Here is a 24,167-nt window from a genome sequence, read left to right as displayed (position 1 = left end):
GTTTGAAACCACAAGTCACTTTAATCATCTTTGCTGGATTTGAAAATAATTACCAGTTAGTAATTTGTCGTGCGTGTTCTATCTGCTAAAGATCTGCTAATTCTTCTTTGCATTGATTTTTCGTCTATCTTATTTTTGATTCTACTTCCGGTTAGAGCGCCCCTAGCGGTGGAAGAAAAATCCACAGAATAGCCGCACCTTTGTATAAGCCGCATGGTTCAAAACCTAGGAAAAAAGTAGCGGCTTATAGTCCAGAAAATACGGTAATCATTGTTATACTTTTTCTACTTGACTCTCTTTCCTCTCTCACTTTAAGTATTACAAATTTATCCATATCTCTAGCCACGCATAGCTTGACTTACGGTAGCTAACCAGATGGTGACTATTTTTTTCTCACGCTACGCCTCCCCTGAAGTTCTTTGGCGCCCCCTAGGGGAGGCGCGTCTCACATTTTGAAAACCGCAGCATTTGACTAGAGATAGGTGTAGAACCTTTAAAAGTGAGCTCGCTAGATCTTTGGTATTACACAGAAATGAAATCCAAAATGCTATGAGTTCCTATCACGCAGCAGTTAAATTCTCAAATCTGACTGGTCGATTGATTTTCTCGAACAGCAGCTCTGACAGTAGCAATTCAAATCGCGATAGTAGTGTTGACACACTTGGACTAAAGGCCAATTTATGCTGACAACCCAGTCCTCGCAGATAGCATCGCAGACAGTGTCTGCGTACAGTAGCCCCCCCATCTTCGCAGACGCTCTGCGCGCACCTCCCAAAAATTGTGACCACCGCAGAAGCCTCGCAGACAGCGTCGCAGACAAGAGGGCTCTGATTGGTCCACTCTACATCCGCTGTACATGCACTTCCGCTTCCCTACTTTCCCGGTTTGGTTTGTTTTCACGACCGGCATTTTTAAAAACACGAGCGAAGATGGAGCAGCACGAAGAGCGGTTGATCGAGGAAGTGAGGAAGTACGTACATCTATACGACTCCAGTTCTAGTCATTATAAGTAACCGGAGGATAAACACTCCACTAACCACACCCACCAACTACTCCTAGCGATTTCGCAACTCCGCGCCCCCTGGCGTTGTGGCGGTGAATAACATCGCGCACGCCTATTACTCCCCACTCAACGATAAATTACAACTGTCTGCGAAAAGCAATCTGCGAAAGCCTTGTCGCAAGAGCATGCAGAGGCCTTAATACTAATGTATTGCTTCTATAGTAACAACTCACACACACACACACACACACACACACACACACACATATATATATATATATATATATATATATATATATATATATATATATATATATATAGGAACTGGCATATCAGACACTCGGCATCATCTGAACTTAATAATGAACAAATTTCAAAATTCATCACAATGGTGAAATGTTCCGTGAGGGCGCGTTTATTAAACATTTTATTGAAGGAGCCTCCAGTGTCAGCAATTTTTGTCTTGCTAATGTCAAAAGGCAGGGGAAAAAAAAAAAAAAGAGAGGATGGTCCTAGATTGACTGGTCGTACCATAGCTGTTGTAACATACAGTCAGTGACAGGAACTAACTTGTCACGCAGACACTCCGCTACATTAAAGCGAGACGGCCTTTCGATTTCATAAAATCGGTGAAATTTAGCTCCATCTGAAATTTGGTCATTGCGATATATGTTTATTTCTGTAATATCTTGAATAAAAAAAGCCATTCTGTGGCTGGGAAGTTATTTAATTTGAGCGGATTCCCGAGCAAATAATGTGCATGAAATCGCTCGCTTCACAGGTTTAACCTTCTTTTTCTTTTGGGTTTTACGACAGCTGGCATCCACAGTGTTGCATTACTGCCATCTACAGGTTTACCTTTGTAAACCTCTGTCGCTAAACGAACAGCTGATCACACCGCGGTGCTCGCTGAGCGCCGATATTTATTTATTAGTTTGGTCCTGCGTTTCCTTTCCTTCGTATAGAACATAACGTCTTTTCTTCTCGCTTTCTTTCCGGTACTGTAGTCGGTGTTTCACGTTTCATTCGCACGCTCGCGTCCTCCATTTTCCTCTCCTGTTTCGAATTTGTATCCCACAATGCCTTGCGCCGACGGGGAAAACCCGCCACGTCATGCACGACGTAGTATCTTGAGTTGTGTCATGGTGAAGCAGGAATAAATAGCGGAGAATTTCGGGCCACGTGGCTCTAAATTCATTAATTGTTCCGTTTTTTTTAAAAAATGAATAAAATTGAAAGTGTGATTAGAATTCAGCAGCTTTCAGTCCACTGAACAAAAATAATTGGGTGTCGGGGAGAATTCTTTTCATGACCTACACTTGAGAAATCTGAAAGGCGGTCTAGCTTTAAATGTAGTTATAAATGGATAAAAACGCATTCATTGTAGTTATAGTATTATTAGAGGAATACATTGGAAAATAATCAATAAATCGCACCGCCCCGCCCCGCCGATAACAGTATGCCTCTTCGTGTTTTATTCTTTATTTGAACCCTTCAAAAAAAAGGCCTCCTTCTATTCTGCCAAGCAAAAGTTCTTCCTCCCGGTCGGGTTGACTGCTAACACGCATCCGTCTTGCTGTCAGTCAAATGTTGAGCACACATTAAACTCGTGAGAGGTTATCCGGTGTGATCAGACTGGATGTTTGGAGTGTGTAATGATGCTTAACGATGGCCCACGTTAGGTCACATTAAGCAAAACAAAGCAGCTACGAGCAGTTGCGGACCGTAACGCGCAGCGACACGAGCGAGGTAAGCCGTCTTAAAGAATAGCGAGGAAGCCCAGCCTGTTTTTACACCATGATGGCTCACATTAGGGCGTCGGTTCTTCAATTAGCACACTGGCTTTATCAGTCGCACTATGGTGGTGTTTACATTAGACCGTATCCGTATCGTTTTCGTTGCGGATGCACTGTCCATGCACATTAAAACGCCGGAAAACGACTCCACAGGCGGAACAGTTTGAATCCCACGTATTCAACCCAGTACGTATCTGATCCGATGCTGTGTAAACATTGAGGAACGAGGATACGCAGTGCTGAGCTCTAGCTGACGTCGTCACTGGACAACGTCACTGTGACATCCACCTTCCTGATTCGCTGGCGTTGGTCATGCCACGTTGGTCATGTGAATGAGCAATACAGGAAGTGTGTTGAGGAAGTCATTAAGTGAATGAGCAATACAGGAAGTGTGTTGGTTACCGTAGCACTAAATAGTCTTGTTGTAATCGCAAAAAACGGCCGTTCTGCGAGGTGAAGAGTGTACCGAACACTGTTAGATCCTTCTAGCATAAACACGAAGGCCATACACGGTGTAAAAAAGGCGTCATTGTAGTACCAGTACCGCCGATAACAGACTGGCATACTTCATTTTTTACAACGACGTCCTTCCACTTGCAAGTGGTGAGTGACTTGCGCATGCCCGATATGCACTGGGATCATGTGACGTGCCGTCTAATTAGTCATGCGATTAGCGTATCCGTGTATTGGCGTTGCTGTGTGCACGGGGAACGGTTTTGTTGCGGGCACAGAAATTTTGCGTGCGTACGCGAATCGTTTTAAAAGCGTTAATCTGATGATCCGCTGATTCGAAATAATGTAAACAGGGCCTAAATTTCACCATCCTTCTGTTCACTCCTAAAACTAATGCCGCTAAAAGCTTCCAGTGTCAGCCTGAGGTAGAACGTATGTTGGGACGCTGGGGTTTATCTCCATCTCGTCCCAAGGTTGATCGCTGCGTTATTATTATTATTATTATTACACACAGATCAGCTAGCGGGGGGAAATAAACAGGCCAGAGCTAGCGGAGCACAAACAGCGGAAAACAGAAAGAGCGAGAAATTATCCTTAAATAAGGGGTTTAACAGCAGGAAACTTTTTTTTTTTTTCAGCTGAGATCTGTGGCGGGCCTGTGGAATAAATACGCTGCATTATTTGAACTTTCCAAATTGGATTATGCTGCTTGTTTTAGTCATGACTGCGGTGGTGAAATCCATCGCAATATGGAATGGATTGTACTTCATTAAAAAATTAATATTGTCACTTCTAACTGTAACGTCGGGTCCAAAGGTCTGACTGCATTACCAGGAACCGGGTTTATTTAAACCGTTATGGAAATTATAGCATGCATTACAAAGCATTACATCATATAATACTGGTACAAAGCGTACACTACATCCTGCAGTACAGTCACAGTACAATCTCCTGGAAATGTGAAAAAAAATATCGCCGGACAGCTTATTATATGTTCCAAACCCAGCTGTCGACAGCTGTTTGACCGGCCTGGTCTTTTCTTTCTCTCTTGAAGTTAGTAAGACAAAAAAAAAAAACCCAACAACACATTTCTAGTACGATGTTGCTCAAGAAGAGCGTCGGGGCGTCAGCTGCAGGTTCTGAGCACCACGTCATGCTGGAAATAGCGTCCAGCAGCGTCATACGCAGATGAGAATCGCAGACGAAGGAAAAATTCCAAACTTGAATAACAGGAGGTGCAGCATGATATACGAACATTTCATTGAACCCTGGATTTCGGGTTCATAATTACACTCTCAAGAAGGTCTCTTCCTCACCGTCTTCTCCAGCTCTCTCACCTCTTCTCTCACGTTCTCTTATTTCTCGCTGCCTCTCAGGTCGGCTGAATTTAGGCTCTTGAGACTCTTTAGGCATCGCCGACTGTCGGGGCCCGATTTCCTGACGGCCCTTCTTCGAAAATACCGAAATCATCGCTATAAGTTATCTGTAAGGCAAAAGCGTACAACGTACAAGAGGCCACTTTTCACCTGAAGAACCAGACCGTGGCGCGCGTAACAGATAGTGTGGCATGACAAGAGGCAAAAAAGTCATATTTATACACAAAGACTTCATAAAGCAGGGAAGGAAGGTGATAGGGTGTAATAATCATAATACTGATTACAAGTGACTGAGTCTGATTTGTTGGCTCTCACTGGAGTCAGATTTCCCCACATATCTAATAATAATAATAATAATAATAATATAATAAGTAGTCGTAGTAGTAATAGTAGTCTTACGTTATCTTAATTTTTGCTTTTATACAAAAATAAATCCTGATTTGAATGTACACCAATCACATAAAACGTGAGCTTTAATCTGATTTGGAGAATTCTGATTTCGTGTTTAAGGTTTTTTTTTTTTCAGTCGGAAAGTCTTACACCTTGCTCAAATTGAATATGCCCCACCAAAAAAACAAACAAACATACACTACCGTTCAAAAGTTTGGGGTCACCCAGACAATTTTGTGTTTTCCATGAAAAGTCACACTTTTATTTCCCACCATAAGTTGTAAAATGAATAGAAAATATAGTCAAGACATTTTTCTGGCCATTTTGAGCATTTAATCGACCCCACAAATGTGATAGCCTGGCAAGCCAGACTAAATGTGAATATTTAGTCTGGCCTCGGTCCGTAGACATTTCCGAAGGGGGTGGGAGGAACAACCCGCTGTCTTTCAAACTGTCTCTGTGCGTATAGGCCAATGCTCTGACCAATCAGCGCAACAGTGACTGTGACGTAGTCAGAGCGACAGAAAGCAGTGGGGGAGGCCTTGAAATAAAAAATTTTTCAAAATGCGTATTAATTAATAAACAGGTTCTAGATATTAAGAAGTTTGGAGATAATGACCACAAGTTTGGAGTCTGTACCACATACACTCATATTTTTTTCAAGTGTTTTTCAAGGGTTTGCTTAAACTGTTTGTGAGAGTTTTTATTTAGTGGTGTTTGGTGAAATAATTTCCCTTAAATTTAAAATAACGGGAAAATAAGAAACAATCAAAAAGTAATGTTTCAAAGCGGTTTATTAATTCTTCGTACTGCACAAACTAGCCCCATCCTTTTGGCTACGAGCGGAGCCGGCTGGTAGATCAGACTTTTGCCATAGCCGGTCGGCAAAACAGCGAAAACGTCCTTCTTGAAAAGGAATGAGCGGAGAGCCTCTTCCTGCTCATGTTTCAACGAAAACTCCAAGTCTAATTCTTCTAAAACTGATTCCAAAGCGGAGTCAAACGCACGCTGTTCACTAGCCGTAGCCATCTTTCCTGCTGCGCTTTCTCCAGCGTCGCGCAGCTTTGTCGTCACTCCTGCAAAAGCCCGCCCAAAGAATCCAAACAAAAACCTTGCGTTGTGATTAGCGGGCATGATTTGATGCCCGGGGTGTTTTGTTGATACGGTGCGAGGCTAGACCCACTCTCAGGCAAAAAAATATTTTTGGCCGCTAGGCGGGTGGGTCTAGTTTACTAGGCTACAAACGTGATGCTCCAGAAACTCAATCTGCTCAAAGGAAGGTCAGTTTTATAGCTTCTCTAAAGAGCTCAACTGTTTTCAGCTGTGCTAACATGATTGTACAAGGGTTTTCTAATCATCCATTAGCCTTCTGAGGCAATGAGCAAACACATTGTACCATTAGAACACTGGAGTGAGAGTTGCTGGAAATGGGCCTCTATACACCTATGGAGATATTGCACCAAAAACCAGACATTTGCAGCTAGAATAGTCATTTACCACATTAGCAATGTATAGAGTGGATTTCTGATTAGTTTAAAGTGATCTTCATTGAAAAGAACAGTGCTTTTCTTTCAAAAATAAGGAAATTTCAAAGTGACCCCAAACTTTTGAACGGTAGTGTACAAAAAAATAAATAAATAAAATAATTGAGCTGGCTATCTGAAACCGAACCAATGCCCATATGGTTCTGTAGTTTATTGCTGTGTCGTTACTAACATTTTGTGTGCACGTGCTTGCAGCTGGCCAAGGAAAGCGAGCGTCTGCAGGCCATGATGACCCACCTGCACATGCGTCCATCAGAGCCAAAGCCTTTCAACCAACCGGTACGTGTACCATCTGTCATTTGTATTTGCATTTCTGCGTTTGCATCCATTGTCTATAAATCAGAACAAAATCAATTAGGTAATAAAAATCACTGCTCAGTGGGGTCCGACTAGTCAGAACAAGTCAGTCTCAGCGTCATAGTCTGTAGTGCATTTCCAAAGTAAAAAACAGTGCCCTCTGTTGGCACTTTGAGGGACTGCGCGTTTTCTTTCTGCGCGGAAGGCCACTTTCTCGAGGGCCATGGGGGGTGGGGGGAGAGAAACTGGCCTGTCTGTTGCCTGTTACGGTATGCAACGCGAAGGCTTAAATGTTTACCGATTATCTAAGTACACATGTTTTCTTGAGTCATTAATCGTGTGTCTAAACAAGCGTCTCAAATGCAGTTTAAACACAGGCTCAGTGTTAGGCTCGACATACACCAACTAATCACTTACAGCTGGACTAGTCTCTGCTTCTGCACAAATGAAATGACTTGCGGTTGTGTGTGCTGTCTATAAGTGTGTGTGTGTGTGTGTGTGAGAGAGAGAGAGAGAGAGAGAAAATGTAGCCTACCTTCTCAGTTAATACAAAGCTCTGTGTAATTTTTTTTTTTTCCTAGCCACCAAGCCGGGCTCGCAGTGATTAGGTGTCTAATGAATATTTCATGGCAAGATTGATGAGGAGTCTTATTAAAATATGAAGATGTTGAAATTAATTGACAATTAGAACTGGAGTGTCTTAATTTGGAATCGGGATATAAAAAGCGGGACGGATGGGCGGAAAAATAGGCGGCGTCTCCTGTTCTGTTTGGAGACAATTCCACGTGACGGGGTCCCGTCAAAACGGTAATGGGGTGCCAAGTCAGGGCTGGATCGCTGGCGAGAGAGGCCCATTGAGCTGGAGAAAAGAAGGCGCTTCGAGTCGTCCCTCATGAGGGCGTCGTTCTCGGTCACGGCTGTTCAGCGGGCATCATGGCAAGCTGGCACAGCGCCAGTGTTAATTAAGTACCTGTTAAACAATTTTGCCCCCCTAATTACTGGAGATGGGCCAGGTTGGCTTGGTGATGAGAGGAGGTGAGGAGAGGCAAAACAAAAAGGGAGGGGTGGCACGGTTTAATTCGGCATATTAGCTTCAAACCCATCGCCGCTACACCTCCTGCCCCTCCTTTCTCCGTTATTGCACGTGCTTGTGATGGTTTTAATTAGAGGAAAACAAGCAGCCCTGGAAAAGCCTCCCTCCATCTCCCAGCGCTCCTCCACACACCCGCTGTAGCTAATTGGGCAACGCTAGTGAGGGTGGCTAACCACAGCCACGTGCAGTTTGTTGCCAGAGTGTGTTCCTCCTCCCTTTTGTATTGCTTTGTTTTTGTTCCTTTTGCATCACTCTAATTGCACGCCGCTAAGAAGCTTTGGCACATATGCACACGTGTCAAAGATGCACCAGGGGATTTTTACATTTTTTTTTGTTTTTTGTTTTTTTAAATCCCATCTTAGCGGATTGTCTTATAATGGAGCCTGCGTGCCAACTGGCCCTGGCGTGGCTGGCGTGGCGCTCGCTTCTCAGCATGGGAGCGATAGCGAGTTTACGGCGATTATATTTCCCTGCGCTGTAATGAGAAGGCAGGAGATTATTGTACAGCACCGCGTGCGAGAATCAAAGCTGCAGTGAAACCGGAGCACATGATCCTGTAAACCAAGCGTGTTTGAACTTCTAAAAAACTATTTTGTGGATGACTGAGGAGCTTTCTGGCGAGAGTAAGGATCTACAATTGATTGAACCCCTATTTTATAATCACTAACCAACTGTTGACCGGACTAAATCCTACACTTTCATCCCAATTATTAGCAAGAAAAATAATATTTGCGGAAAAAGACACAAAATCCCTTTCCCGTTCTTCACAAAAGACGTTTTATTACACTTTTTTTTTTTTTTCGCTCGTACAATGTCAAAATGACTTTAACTAAACCTCTGTTATATGGTCTTTAAAATCATTTTCATTGTTTATTAGACTGTCAGCGTAAAACAATTACATTTTTAATCATTTAAAAAAGATGCACTTCACTGAAAAGAACTGTGCTTTATAGAGGAATTAAGCCATGGAATGAATTGCCACTTGATATTCGTCAAGATAAATGTAAAAGATCCTTTAAAAAGAGACTAAAAGTGTATCTTTTGAACGGTTAATATACCGTAGGTGTCGGCTTAAGCTGTATAGTTTGTATTTTTATATTGTTTTATTAGGTGTTCAAAGGCGTACTTTAGCAATGTACACGTGGCAGCACTGTATTTTACTTTTTGAAAAATTGAGGTGGCGGCACTGTATTTTATAACCGTTTGCTACAATTGTTCCTGAATTTTTTAGTACAAGTATTTTTGTCATGGGGCGGCACGGTGGTGTAGTGGTTAGCGCTGTCGCCTCACAGCAAGAAGGTCCGGGTTCGAGCCCAGTGGCCGGCGAGGGCCTTTCTGTGCGGAGTTTGCATGTTCTCCCCGTGTCCGCGTGGGTTTCCTCCGGGTGCTCCGGTTTCCCCCACAGTCCAAAGACATGCAGGTTAGGTTAACTGGTGACTCTAAATTGACCGTAGGTGTGAATGTGAGTGTGAATGGTTGTCTGTGTCTATGTGTCAGCCCTGTGATGACCTGGCGACTTGTCCAGGGTGTACCCCGCCTTTCGCCCGTAGTCAGCTGGGATAGGCTCCAGCTTGCCTGCGACCCTGTAGAACAGGATAAAGCGGCTAGAGATAATGAGATGAGATGAGATTAAAAAATGCAACTTTTACCGAGCGTGAAGGTGATGCGGAATATCACAGTTTCAGAATCAAACAGAAATGTGATTCAGTTCGGAAGAACCCACTGCCAAATGGCTTAAAAAGTAACGAAACGAAATGTTTCGACATTAAAAAAAAATACGATAAACAGTAATCAATTACCCATAACGAATGAAAGTCAATATTTGGTGTAAGACGACCCTTTGCTTTTAAAAAAAAAAAAGGGTAGACTCAGGTACAGCGAGTGCAGTTTGATAAGGAAATGAGCCGTAGGTTTTACTGAGCGTCTTACAGAACCAGCCGCGGTTCTTCTGGACACTTTGACCGTCACACTCACGTCTTAATTTTGCACCAAAACCCAGCAGCCTTCATTACGTTTTCTTTTTTAATCTGAAATGTCGTCTCTTGTGTAACATGCTGCTCAAATGTTGTTGCTTTTTTTTTTTTCCGTAACATTTCATTTTGTTTTTGGATAATATAGAAATCTGTAACACAGTTTGTGTGGGGGAAAAAAATAGGATGCCGAAGACTTTTGAACAGTACTGTATATTTTGTCGCTATTTTAGCAGTCGACTGGAATATTGATGCACCTAGAGAGGATATTATAAGGGTTCGTATGGAGTGTCTAAATTTACCCCTTTCTCTCTCTGTCTTTCTCTCTGTAGCTGAACTTGGCGTCGAGCGCCTCTCTGTTGAAGCGGGACAGCGAGCCTTTCCCCGAGGGTTTACCTCACCCTCCCACTTCGGCTGCAGCTCCCATCACCCCCCTGAGGCAGGGCCCGTCCGTCATCAGCTCCTCCAGCCTACACGGTGTCGGTCCAATCCGCCGGCGCAATTCCGACAAATACTGCACCCCCATCGCATCTGGTCAGCACACACACACACATTGGCTACACACTCGTCATATAGGCTTGACTTGTTGACGTATGTTAAATGAAATCCTTAACTGAACTGGATGTTTTGTGCCTGTTGGCAGAGCTCGCCCAGAATTGTGAATTCTACAAAAACGCTGACGTCAGACCTCCGTTCACGTACGCGTCTCTGATACGGCATGTAAGTCACCCGAACCCCGATATAATGAGAGACAGCCATCCAAACAAAGTTAACCATTTAACAATCACACGTTTGGGTTCAGCTGCACCATAAGAAGTTGCCTAATTGTGCTTTGGCTATATTGTAGTTAATATACACTACCGTTCAAAAGTTTGGGGTCACCCAGACAATTTTGTGTTTTCCATGAAAAGTCACACTTTTATTTACCACCATAAGTTGTAAAATGAATAGAAAATATAGTCGAGACATTTTTCTGGCCATTTTGAGCATTTAAAGGAACAGTCCACCGTACTTCCATAATGAAATATGCTCTTCTCTGAATTGAGACGAGCTGATCCGTACCTCTCCGAGCTTTGCGCGACCTCCCAGTCAGTCAGACGCGCTGTCACTCCTGTTAGCAATGTAGCTAGGCTCAGTATGGCCAATGGTATTTTTTGGGGCTGTAGTTAGATGCGACCAAACTCTTCCGCGTTTCTCCTGTTTACATAGGTTTATATGACCTGAAACAAAGTTCAGTTACACAAATTGAAACGTAGCGATTTTCTATGCTATGGAAAGTCCGCACTATAATGACAGGCGTACTAACACCTTCTGGGCGCTTCGACAGCGCATTGATACCTTCACTCCTCTTCAGGCACGGCCAGGCGGGCGAATGCCCTGGTCCGTCCGCCCTGTCTAAAAAAATGGTACAACTCGAGCCCCATGGTAAAATTGGGACTTTGTCATTTTTCCGCATGAGGCCCATGGTAAAACTACACTTCCAGGAGGGGCTGCCGTCTGCCTCCCAAGCCGGCTGAGAGCGCTCCTCGTCGGGCACAGCCAGGCGGGCAAATGCCCTGGTCCGTCCGCCCTGTCTAAAAAAAATGGTACAACTCCGAGTGAAGGTATCAATGCGCTGCCGAAGCGCGCAGAAGGTGTTAGTACGCCTGTCATTATAGTGCGGACTTTCCATAGCATAGAAAATCACTACGTTTCAATTTGTGTAACTGAACTTTGTTTCATGTCACTGGTCATATAAACCTATGTAAACAGGGAAAACGTGGAAGAGTTTGGTCGCATCTAACTACAGCCCCAAAAAATACCATTGGCCATGCTGAGCCTAGCTACATTGCTAACAGGAGTAACAGCGCGTCTGACTGACTGGGAGGTCGCACAAAGCTCGGAGAGGTACGGATCAGCTCGTCTCAATTCAGAGAAGAACATATTTCATTATGGAAGTACGGTGGACTGTTCCTTTAATCGACCCCACAAATGTGATGCTCCAGAAACTCAGGCCCTGTCCATACGAGTACGTTTTTGTCGAATCCGCATAAATACTTTATCATTCCGGTCTCGCGTCCAGACGGATCTGGCTTTTTCGAGGTGTGAAACCGGTATTTTTTGAAAACGGGTCCCAGAGTGGGAAAATCCAAAAACGCCGGATAGCCCGGAGTCGTCTGGACGGCGAAGCGGATTTTTTCAGAAACGATGACGTATAAGCCCCGCCTCTCTAACCTTTAACCTCAGCCGCCGCCGCTAGACGCGTCATAACAACAACAACGGCGGACTACAGGCTTGTGCTCGTACTGCAGAAACAACTCAGTCTATTACGGCTGCTACAACAAAACCTTCTGCTTTTATATTACTGCGAGGAGCAACAAAACTTCTCGTGTTACGAGCTTGTTTTGTAAACAGCGCGTGACCTTTATGCGCATGCTCCATGGCTTCTCTTCCGGTTTTAGTGTATTGGTGTGGTGGCGTCACAGCGCCACATACAGGCCTGGCATATGTACGACAGCGTTTTGGGTCGTTTCCAGTGAATCGAAACGACGCCGTGTTTACGGAGATTTTTTTTTCAAAACGACAGCGTATTGGGTGAGGCCGCGTACTCGTGTGGACGGGGCCTCAATCTGCTCAAAGGAAGGTCAGTTTTATAGCTTCTCTAAAGAGCTCAACTGTTTTCAGCTGTGCTAACATGATTGTACAAGGGTTTTCTAATCATCCATTAGCCTTCTGAGGCAATGAGCAAACACATTGTACCATTAGAACACTGGAGTGGAGATATTGCACCAAAAACCAGACATTTGCAGCTAGAATAGTCATTTAGCACATTAGCAATGTATAGAGTGGATTTCTGATTAGTTTAAAGTGATCTTCATTGAAAAGAACAGTGCTTTTCTTTCAAAAATAAGGACATTTCAAAGTGACCCCAAACTTTTGAACGGTAGTGTAGATGTCTAATAGAGATCTCTGGGATTGAACTAAGTTGAGAGAAAGAGAAAAATGAGGTTGTGAGAGTGTTAGATTTGGATCTATGCGCGCTGCGTCTGAGTTCTGAGCCTGCGTGCAAGGAAAAGAGAGGAGTGTGTGTGTGTGTGTGTGTGTGCGTGTGTTCATAACTGTGGATTTATGATCATTTCGAAGCGCAGTGTCAGCCATGCTGAAATGCACACCTCCAGTTATACCGTACCACAGTGACTGCAGATGGCTCATCAGCTAATGTGTCTCTAATAGCAGCCATTTCAATCACTTTCAATCTCTCTCTCTCTCTCTCTCTCTCTCTCTCTAGGCTATTCTTGAATCCCCCGAGCGACAGTTGACTCTCAACGAGATCTACAACTGGTTTACACGAATGTTCGCTTATTTCAGGAGAAATACAGCAACCTGGAAGGTGAGAGACATAAACCAGTCATCACATTACTGTAAAATAAGCACATTTCGCGTTTTTCGGGGGTTTTTTTTTTTCCCCCGGTTTACACAGAACAGTCTGATGTTTGTTCCTGTTCGATTGAGTTTAGTTGCCTGCCAAGTTAAGAAAACTTTTCTGGTTAAACGAGCACGGTTTATTTGTTTGATTTACCCTTTGAGTCATGTTTCATACAGTCGTTTTATTGAGTAAGCGTCCTGCCTGGATGGCCGGCTGCTCCCTCCACCTAGCAACATGGCTAAACCGCAGACGCACTGAGTCAGACCCATTGTTCTGCCTGATGCAAACAGTAGTAAATTCTGCCCCTGTGCCGAGGGCCACATTCTGATAACATGCAGTCGTAATTAATGATGCCAACTCTGTTCCCGGCCAGCCAGGGCACGACCCCGCCTGCTTTCTTTTCCGTTCTGTCTATCCCGCTCTTTTGTGCTGTCCCAATCCGCTGTATCTATTGTCTCTCGCGTGACTGTGGGAGAAAAAGCAGACCAGCGTCCTGCCTGGTGTACGGGAGAGAAGAAAATTTCACTTCGGAGGCTTTTTTTTTTCTTTTCTCTCGTCTCATCCTCTCAGCCTTATCCTATAACTGTTAATCATGATGATATTCCTGTACTAAAAACAGAGACTTTCCCTTTCAGAAAAGCTTCCGAGTAGAATCTAGACAGCTAGACGCTTTATTTATAAGCGCATAGACATATTCATAAGGCTTAAAGTCATAACGCGATGCAAAGGCTATTTGTATGACGAGACACAGATTCGGTTAACGTGTGAATTTTTACCTTTTCGAACTCGTATAAAATCGAATCAAATACACCCAAATCGCTCTTGTTTGAATTTGAACATTTTTTTTTTATTTCCTCATGAGATCCAGGTGATAAGTCATTCCAAGGTGTGAATAAAAAAAAACAAAAAAACCCGCTCTGTTACATTTAATCATTCCGCGGTTGTAACGCGCAGCTTTGAACTAACAGGCGAGAACCTTTGAAGAAAAAAAAAAGCGATATTTGAAGGAAACCTTAAATGTTCGATGTACATCCGCGGATCTTTAAAATAGTGTTTCCCAGTCATACAGGAGTTCAGGTGGAAAGCAGACTTGAGGATTTCTTTAAAAGCTAAATCGCTTCTCTCTTCTGTCCTCATTGCGAGTGAAACCATATTTCATTAAGTTTGTGTAACAGTTAATAATAATTCATAATAATAATAATAATAATTCATTTCGGGGCGGCACGGTGGTGTAGTGGTTAGCGCTGTCGCCTCACAGCAAGAAGGTCCGGGTTCGAGCCCCATGGCCGGCGAGGGCCTTTCTGTGCGGAGTTTGCATGTTGTGTCCGCGTGGGTTTCCTCCGGGTGCTCCGGTTTCCCCCACAGTCCAAAGACATGCAGGTTAGGTTAACTGGCGACTCTAAATTGACCGTAGGTGTGAATGTGAGTGTGAATGGTTGTCTGTGTCTATGTGTCAGCCCTGTGATGACCTGGCGACTTGTCCAGGGTGTACCCCGCCTTTCGCCCGTAGTCAGCTGGGATAGGCTCCAGCTTGCCTGCGACCCTGTAGAAGGATAAAGCGGCTAGAGAGAATTCATTTCATGGATATTCTGTGAAAAGCTACTCAACTGTTGTGTGCGAGTGTGTGTTTTTCATGAGGCTAATTCCATTTTTCTCTGAAGGCCTACATGTCGCTGTTTAATGTCAGCCTTCTGATTGCTCGTCTCAAAGCGAGAAATGCTGGAGAACGTTCAAAATAAAAGTGCACCGATATTTCAAACACGTACAACGTACTGCTCAGTAAACACCAGTTAGGAATCACTGGTCTAAACTGGATGATCTTGGAAGTTTGAAAGCACAAACTATTTCAATGGCTGATTTTCCTTTCATCCATCCATTATCCGTAACCACTTATCCTGTGCAGGGTCACGGGCGAGCTGGAGCCTATCCCAGCTGACTATGGGCGAGAGGCGGGGTACACCCTGGACAAGTCGCCAGATCATCGCAGAGACAAACAACCATTCACATTCACACCTACGGTCAATTTCGAGCCATCAGTTAACCTAACCGGCATGTCTTTGGACTGTGGAGGAAACCAGACAGAGCACCCGGAGGAAACCCACGCAGACACGGGGAGAACATGCAAACTCCACACAGAAAGGCCCTCGTCGGCCACGGGGCTCGAACCCGGAGCCTTCTTGCTGTGAGGCGACGCCACTACCCCACCGTGCCGGCTGATTTCCTTTCACCGTATGTGTATTCGTGAGACCGGCGCTGTGTCCGAAATCACTCACTACTCCGCGGACTATATAGTGAGTCCGCCATTTTGTAGTGCTGTCCGAATGTATAGTGCAAATTGTTACGCCCTATATAGTGGGTTCATAGTATCCCATGATGCATTGTGAAAAGTAGTGCACAACCGATGGTCACTAACCAAGCAATATCATACATTGCGGTCGATTTAATAAATCAAACAGCGGGCGGCACGGTGGTGTAGCGGTTAGCGCTGTCGCCTCACAGCAAGAAGGTCCGGGTTCGAGCCCCGTGGCCGGCGAAGGCCTTTCTGTGTCGAGTTTGCATGTTGTGTCCGCATGGGTTTCCTCCGGGTGCTCCGGTTTCCCCCACAGTCCAAAGACATGCAGGTTAGGTTAACTGGTGACTCTAAATTGACCGTAGGTGTGAATGTGAGTGTGAATGGTTGTCTGTGTCTATGTGTCAGCCCTGTGATGACCTGGCGACTTGTCCAGGGTGTACCCCGCCTTTCGCCCGTAGTCAGCTGGGATAGGCTCCAGCTCGCCTGCGACCCTGTAGAACAGGATAAAGCGGCTAGAGATGATGAGATATCAAACGGCAGCGTCAAAGATTGAAAAGAACTGAGAGATGCAGGCACTTTGTATTTATTAATGTGGGAAACACGCACAGTATGATATGTATTTATTATTTTTGAAAACCCACCAGCTGACCGATCTGCCACGTTTTAATTGTGCGACAGGCGTGGCGGAGTAGTGTCCAAAAGTGTTTTTTGTTGTTGTTTTTTTTTACCAATAAGCGCACTATACAGTCCTCTATATAGAGTTCCCTAGATAGTGAGTAGGGAGTAGTGAGTGATTTCAGACACAGCACAGGACTCGTGGTTTAATTCGCTCAGCGCTGCTCCACCGTGCCGCTCTATCGCAGCCCTGCATCTCTCCCCAGGAGCTTGGCACTCCTCTGTGCACCACAGCTAGCACGGCTTGTCTACACAGACCCCTACTGTGCGTGCGTGTGTGTGGGTGCGTGTTTGATATCCAGTCCCACACTTTAAACCACATGCGATTCAGTTACCACGTCGACAGGAGAGACCTGATAGTGGAAAAAGAACAGAAACTGCCCTCCCACTTCATCTCTGCCTCCTGTCATCTCTTCTTTTCTCTTTAGTCACTTTCACTACATTCCTCTGTATTGCTTTCTCGGTTGATATGGCATCGAATTGCAAACCTCAAGACATTGTAAGGCCATTTTCGGACTGATTTTACAGGACTTCCTCACAGGTGCTGTCTGGAGCAAGAAAAGGACTTGGAAAGAAGGAGAAAAGAGTTTTAAAAAAAAAAGGAGCAATGGCCCTCGAGAGCAGTTTAGAGAGGTCAGATATGGAGTGATGAGGAAAAGGAGGAGAGAAGACAGGTGGCTTGAATATCTGTAATGTCTCATTTCATTTTTATGAAATTTAACAATTAATAGACGCAGTTCTTCGTGTTCTCATCCGCCACTGTCTTCTTCCCATTTTCTCTCTCTTTTGTAATATATCCATCTCTCTCTCTCTCTCTCGCCAGTCGTTTGGTCGCGGTATTAAATATAGAAATGGGTCTCTATGTTCTCCGGCTCGGTTAATGGCCATTCATATTTCATGGAAAGAGCAGGGGGAAGTCATTGATCAGTCACAGGCTGTCCCTTAGGTGTAAAGATGGACCTTGCCTAGAACCATGATTCGTATCTATAAATCTTAATGTTCTTTTTTGCAGCATACACTCCTGTCATGCGTTTTGCAGACGGCTGTTAGATCTCAGGTCAAGTGTTTCTTGTTACACTTCAAATCCAAACATTAAATCTTTTTTTTTTTTCCCCCTCCAGACTCGGCATCGAAGAGGGAAAACTGTCTGAAATGAAGTTCTAGGCCCACTTTATTGTAAACAATGCTACTTATTTAGGTTTGCTATGTCTGGTTTTTGTGTTTACTCAAGCGCAATTAAACGTAAGCGTCTACCGGATTGAAGATGACTGCTTAGCCTGCTCGCATCTTCTCTGAGCCGTCCAGTATTCAAGCCCGTTAAAGTTCCTTGTATGGAACTGGAGTGTTTAATTGATGGACGTCGTTTAGCCGTATGTCTGCATTATGCTGATCGGTATTTAAAACAGCTGTAAAATGGTTAATCTGGGCACAGGAAGACAAATAGCCAACCCTGATGAGATGCTAAAATGGCGTCTGGCACGCCAGTTCCTTTGTGCGGGCATCGCCAGTCGAGTAGGCGAGACCCATTTGACACCCACGTCACGAGCTCCATCTCTTCTAATATCGTCGGCCCTCTCCAGAGCGTCGACGCCGTCATCTCTCACACGCCACGCGCGCACACCCAGCCAGCAAAGCATTTTGTTTATGTCTGCCGAGGCTGACCCCCTTTAAATTGCCGCTAATGTTTTAACTGGGAGAATTAGTCTTTCATCACGGATGGGAATGCAAATAAAATTGGCGAGGTGGCAGGCTGAAATTGGGGTCATACTAATTTGCAAAACTAAGCATCATCGCTCCTGCGCCGGGAAATTTATTCAAAGGAGGGAGGCCTCGTCTGATTATGGCACTTGTAATTACGGTTAGGAGTGATTCCGGCATCAGCAGTCCCTCCCTCATGGGCTGTGGAAAAAAAAAAAAAAAAAAGGAGCGTGTCAGAAAAAATACACAGGATTTAATTATACACGAATTAAAATTGGTAATGAAATTGGGCATGAACAAACTACAAATAGCAGATGAAAAGGAAGGGGCTTCCCTCGGGGGTGTTATTCTGGATAGTGGCTGATTAGTGAAATTTAAAAAAAAAAAATGATAGAGGTTTGCTAGTGGGAGAAGAAAGGCGCATCTTTTTTTTTTTTTTACTTTTAAGCATTTGGAGACAGAAGGCTGTTTTTCTTCCTCTTCTTCTTCTTCTCCTACTGGTGTGACGGTGTGGCACCCTGGTGTCACTACTCCTTGGAGGAATATGCACTTAATTGGTGCTGTGTGTCGGGGGAGGGAGCTATTGTGGCGGAGTGTTTATGATAGAAGGCATAATCGCACGTGTGTGTGTGTGTGTGTGTGAAGGGAAGAATATGAGATGAGGAGATAAACTTACATCCACACATCGCTCACTGAACTGAATAGCAGCCTTTTTTATGCTTATCACCACAAGCAGGCTTTTAATTAGAAAGCAGGTATACAATTTATGCCGTTATTAAAGACTGTTTTAACGAAGCGGTACTGTAATTGCATTTCAAGCAAGAACACGTGACCAAACTCTTATTGTGCCCTCTCTCTCTCTCTCTCTCTCTCTCTCAGTGCCTCTTACTCTTTCTCTCATATTGGCTACATAAATATTGAAAATGAATGCGTTACTGTTAACAACCTGTCATCTGTAGCTGTACATTTTGTCTCATCTGCACCTTGGAGAATTTATTTTATTTTATTTTTTTTTTTAAATCTCTGTCTTTCCTGATTTACCCAGAATGCCGTGCGCCATAACCTGAGCCTCCACAAATGCTTCGTGCGAGTGGAGAACGTCAAGGGTGCTGTTTGGACTGTGGACGAAGTGGAATACCAAAAGCGGAGACCACCAAAGATGACAGGGTAGGGGTTTCTTTGGCTGTTTTTTTTTTTTTTTTCCTCCTTAAGGCCTTAAGGTTTTTATCACATTCATATTCATGACAAATATATTTATACCCCCGCTTCAAACGAGGGGTGGGTATACTGGTTTTTTTCCTCCGTCCGTCCCACCCTTTTTATCAGCAACCACAAATCATAGCCACTTGGTACTTGGTACCGAGCTTCAGCTTGGGGTTCTATACCGTGTGTACCGTTTTCAGATCTGTCGCACATCGACTTCCTGTTTACCGACTGAATGTATTTACGAAACACATAGGGTGAATTTACAAAATTTTCATAACACTTTTCTCAGCAACTACCGGTACAAATCACAACTGCTTGATATTTGGTACGGAGCTTCAGCTTGGGGTTCTATACCGTGTGTACCGTTTTCAGGTCTGTCGCACATCAACTTCCTGTTTACCGGCTGAATGTATTTGCAAAACATATTGGGTGGATTTACAAAATTTTCATAACACTTTTCTCAGCAACTACAAATCACAACTGCTTGATATTTGGTACCGAGCTTCAGCTTGGGGTTCTATACCGTGTATTCCGTTTTCAGGTCTGTCCCACATCGACTTCCTGTTTACCGACTGAATGTATTTACGAAACATATCGGGTGGATTTACAAAATTTTCATAGCACTTTTCTCAACAACTACAAATCACAACTGCTTGATATTTGGTACCGAGCTTCAGCTTGGGGTTCTATACCGTGTGTACCGTTTTCAGGTCTGTCGCACATCGACTTCCTGTTTACCGGCTGAATGTATTTACAAAACATATAGCGTAGATTTACAAAATTTTCATAGCACTTTTCTCAGGAACTACAAATCACAACTGCTTGATATTTGGTACCAAGCTTCAGCTTGGGGTTCTATACCGTGTGTACCGTTTTCAGATCTGTCACACATCGACTTCCTGTTTACCGGCTGAATGTATTTGCAAAACATATAGCGTGGATTTACAAAATTTTCATAGCACTTTTCTCAGCAACTACAAATCACAACTGCTTGATATTTGGTATGGAGCTTCAGCTTGGGGTTCTATACCGTGTGTACCGTTTTCAGGTCTGTCGCACATTGACTTCCTGTTTACCGGCTGAATGTATTTGCGAAACATATAGGGTGGATTTTGACGCTATTTCAAAATGATAGTTTAGCAGGATGCTATTTGAAATCCCTGGGAAGGACACTGCTCTTTATTTACTTATTTCAGGGTTTATTATTTGTTGAAGTCAACATTCATAATAAGTGTCCTTCGATTGCTTGCATTCTGATATAAGCGAGGGGGGGGGGATATGTAAGTGAGCAGTAGCTCACAGTTGATTTTGTTTCATTCAGATGTGCCAACGTTTACAGTTTAGCCATGGGAGATATGATTTTTTTTTAAATATGCTCTTAATATGCATCCATGGCGTGGCATCATTTTTGCTCAGTGCTCTTTTTTTTTTTTACTTAAACTCTTGGTGGTTCCACCCTTTCAGCTACATCAAGCAGACAGCGAGCTCTGAGTGCAAAACATGTAACAGTCTCCTCTCCACTCTTCAGTTTTAGTAAAACATCAGCGTATTAATAGTACATCATATCTCATTGGGTTTCCCAGTATGAACACGCTACTCAGACTAGAAGTGCATGCAAAGTACTCAAGAAGCACAGAATTATAGTGCTTGTAGTACCCATGATAATTATTTTTCAGTCTAAATCTAAGTCTAAAAAAACCTCTTCGTGAAATCTGTCACTATGAAAGTCAGTGCACGCACTAAACAGAGGAGTTACGGTAAGATGGATGATTTAGGCTTAGCATTTACCATTTTTGACCATTTGCTACAACAATAAAATACAGTTTCCTGCTCTTCCAGCTAAAGCATTGGCCAGAACAAACATGAATAACATCAACTGGAGAAAAAAAAAAACATCCATAACCGCTTATCCTGTGCAGGGTACACCCTGTGCCCCTTTTCCACCAAAGCAGTTCCAGGGCTGGTTCGGGGCCAGTGCTTAGTTTGGAACTGGGTTTTCTGTTTCCACTGACAAAGAACTGGCTCTGGGGCCAGAAAAACCGGTTCCAGGCTAGCACCAACTCTCTGCTGGGCCAGAGGAAAGAACCGCTTACGTCAGCGGGGGGGGCGGAGTTGTTAAGCCCAACAACAATAACAAGACCGCGAAAGATCGCCATTTTTAAGCGACGAGAAGCAGCAGCTGTACAAACGCGAAGTAATTTATTATTATTGTTGTTGTTGTTGCCGCTGCTGCTTCTTCCGTGTTGTTTTTGCTTTGATATTCGCGCCAAGGTTTATGCAAACGTAGCGCTGTAATGACGTGGCTCCGCTTAGCCCCGCGAGCTATGGAAAAGCAAACTGGTTCTCAAGTTGAACGAGTTGTGAACCAGCACTGGCCCCGAACCAGCCCTGGAACTGATTTGGTGGAAAAAGGGTACTGGACAAGTCAGCAGGTCATCACAGGGCTGACACATAGAGACAAACAACCATTCACACTCACATCTACGGTCAATTTAGAGCCACCAATTAGCCTAACCTGCTTGTCTTTGGGGGAAACCAGAGCACACCCACACAGATACAGGGAGAACATGCAAACTCCATACAGAAAGGCCCCCGTTGGCCACTGGACTCGAACCTAGAACCTCCTCGCCATGAGGCGACAGTGCTAACCACTACACCACCATGCTGCCTGGAAGAAAAGCCAATGAACTGAAAGTAAAAGGAAAGGTTTGTTCTTGTGAACCAAGAGACAACAAGAAGGCAGGATATCTTTGACTGGTTAAAAAAATAATTGAAGAGCTATTAATTACAAAGGAGCGTCACACCAGATTTTGCCTAAAATTTTCTTACTCTTCTTAATTTTCTTGTCATTACTTATGACAGCGTATTAGGGCCATTGTACGTAAATATAAATAAAACGGTAATATTCTGAGAAAAAGTCATCCAGGACCAGCCAAAAGTTTGGACGCACCTTCTAATTCAGCATTTTTTCTTTATTGCTATGAATTAAAAGGCACTTCACGTCTTAAAGTAATGATGGATGTCGTTTCTCTTTACTGAGTTCACCGGTTCTTGACATAATATGGATTACTACAGTTGTGGAATCGGGCTATTTAATGTATTATTTTTATTATTTACTGTTTACTGTTTGATCTCAAACGCATTAAGAAGGCAAGAAATTGCGCTAATTAACTTTTGACAAGACGGACCCGTTAATTGAAAAGCGTTCCAGGTGACAACCTGATGAAGCTGGTTAAGAAAATGCCAATAGCGTGCAAAGCGTCATCAAGGTAAACGCTGGCTACGCTGAAGAATCTAAAATATGAAACCTGTTGTTTTCTGAAGCGCTTTTTTGTTTACTACATAACTCCATGTAAGTTCCAGATGTCATTTCATAGTTTTCAGTATTGTTCTACAATGTAGATCAAAATACAGGAAAAAAACTATGAATGAGTAGAGGTGCACAAACTTTTGACTGGTACTGTATATTCGTAAGGAAAAAAAAAACTCAGATCACTTCACTTTGCAAGGTTGGATCAACGTCATTAGACCACAGATGCCGACGGCTGAGCCGAGAGTTATAGGAAATGCAGGAGTTCCTCCTCGATCCCACAGTGTAAGGAAAAAGATTTTCACGAAGAGATTTTCAACTACACTTCCCAGAATGCACTGCAGCCGGGAAGAACGTGATTGTTGTCTCAGAGAATATTCAAGGGTTTTTTTTCCCCTCTCTCTCTTTCTCAAAATTTGTCAATTTATAATCTCGGAGAATATGCAGGGTATTTTTCTCATAAATTTACGACTTTAATTTTAGAAATTCTGAGGTTTTCTGACAATTTTACCCCCCCTTCAGCTTCATGAGTTTTTTGTTTTTTTTTCCACTCAAAGGAACTCATTTGATTCATTATGAATCAAGTGTGCCCCTCCACACTTTTTAACAATAAGGTGTTGTTTCGGCGGTGTTTGCTGATGGTTATATAAACTCGAGAATCACACAAACACAACCAGGTCCCACCACTCTGATCGTATTTCTAATATTTACTTGGAGTTACGATCATAAAAATGGAGCCTTTCGGCAGAACGGAACGATGCCGGCTATCGATGAATCCGATACCTGAAGTCAGCGCTCACGTTCACGCAACATGGCTGACATCCTTTCTGAATCCAGACACTTCCCAGTCATTCAGACTTGGAATAAGTTTATAAGCGTAATATACACTACCGTCCAAAAGTTTGGGGTCACTTTGAAATGTCCTTATTTTTGAAAGAAAAGCACTGTTCTTTTCAATGAAGATCACTTTAAACTAATCAGAAATCCACTCTATACATTGCTAATGTGGTAAATGACTATTCTAGCTGCAAATGTCTGGTTTTTGGTAGCCTGGGCCCGCCCATCCTAAGCGTGACGCAACATGAGGGCCTGTTGCGAGCTTAGTCTGGCCAGGCAAGCTATCTCCAGCTCTTCCAAGCTCCGGAAAAATCGGGAGCCAATCAACTTTGAGCATCTCCAACGGCCCTGGGTAGAGGCGTGTTCAAGGCAGTGACGTAGTAGAACTGCGACCGGAAGCCATAGATTGTTTACAGAATCTATGCCGGAAGCGCTTCATTCACTAGAAACATTACGAACATGGAGCAAGTTCTCATTGAAAACGGAGCAAAGAGCAGCCCTGGAGGTATTTATTGAAAGGAAGGACGTTTTCGCCTTGCTCCCGACCGGCTTCGGTAAGAGTTTAATCTACCAGTTAGCCCCGTCGCGTCACATACGTCAGAGGAAAGAGTGATGTGATTGGTTTAAGCTTCGTCACAGCCTTTTCTGGCTTCGACCAGTAGCAAACTGAGGCATTTCAGGGAGGCGGGTCAACCACGGGCTCTGGGAAACGGTTGGGCTTAATATCTTGGCCAGACCAATAGCTCGGAGAGCTTTGCAGTCGCGTTAGCCAGACTAGGTTTTTGGTGCAATAGGTGTATAGAGGCCCATTTCCAGCAAC

The 24,167-nt window shown here is 43.8% G+C and overlaps 1 protein-coding gene across 7 annotated transcripts in view; it reads left to right on the top strand.

Moving 5' to 3' along the window:
• Positions 1-24,167, top strand: part of foxp4 (forkhead box P4) — a 276,065-nt gene that overhangs the window by 231,763 nt on the left and 20,135 nt on the right. For all 7 annotated transcript variants that reach the window (XM_060910313.1, XM_060910312.1, XM_060910309.1 and 4 more), the window contains 5 exons: positions 6,758-6,841; positions 10,255-10,456; positions 10,566-10,642; positions 13,191-13,292; positions 19,040-19,161. In XM_060910313.1, coding sequence (XP_060766296.1) covers positions 6,758-6,841; positions 10,255-10,456; positions 10,566-10,642; positions 13,191-13,292; positions 19,040-19,161 — 587 coding nt within the window. The remainder of the gene's footprint in view (positions 1-6,757; positions 6,842-10,254; positions 10,457-10,565; positions 10,643-13,190; positions 13,293-19,039; positions 19,162-24,167) is intronic.

The sequence above is a fragment of the Neoarius graeffei genome, chromosome 26 (assembly GCF_027579695.1).
Source record: "Neoarius graeffei isolate fNeoGra1 chromosome 26, fNeoGra1.pri, whole genome shotgun sequence".
NCBI lineage: Eukaryota > Metazoa > Chordata > Actinopteri > Siluriformes > Ariidae > Neoarius > Neoarius graeffei.
This window is presented reverse-complemented; position numbering and strand designations above follow the sequence as displayed.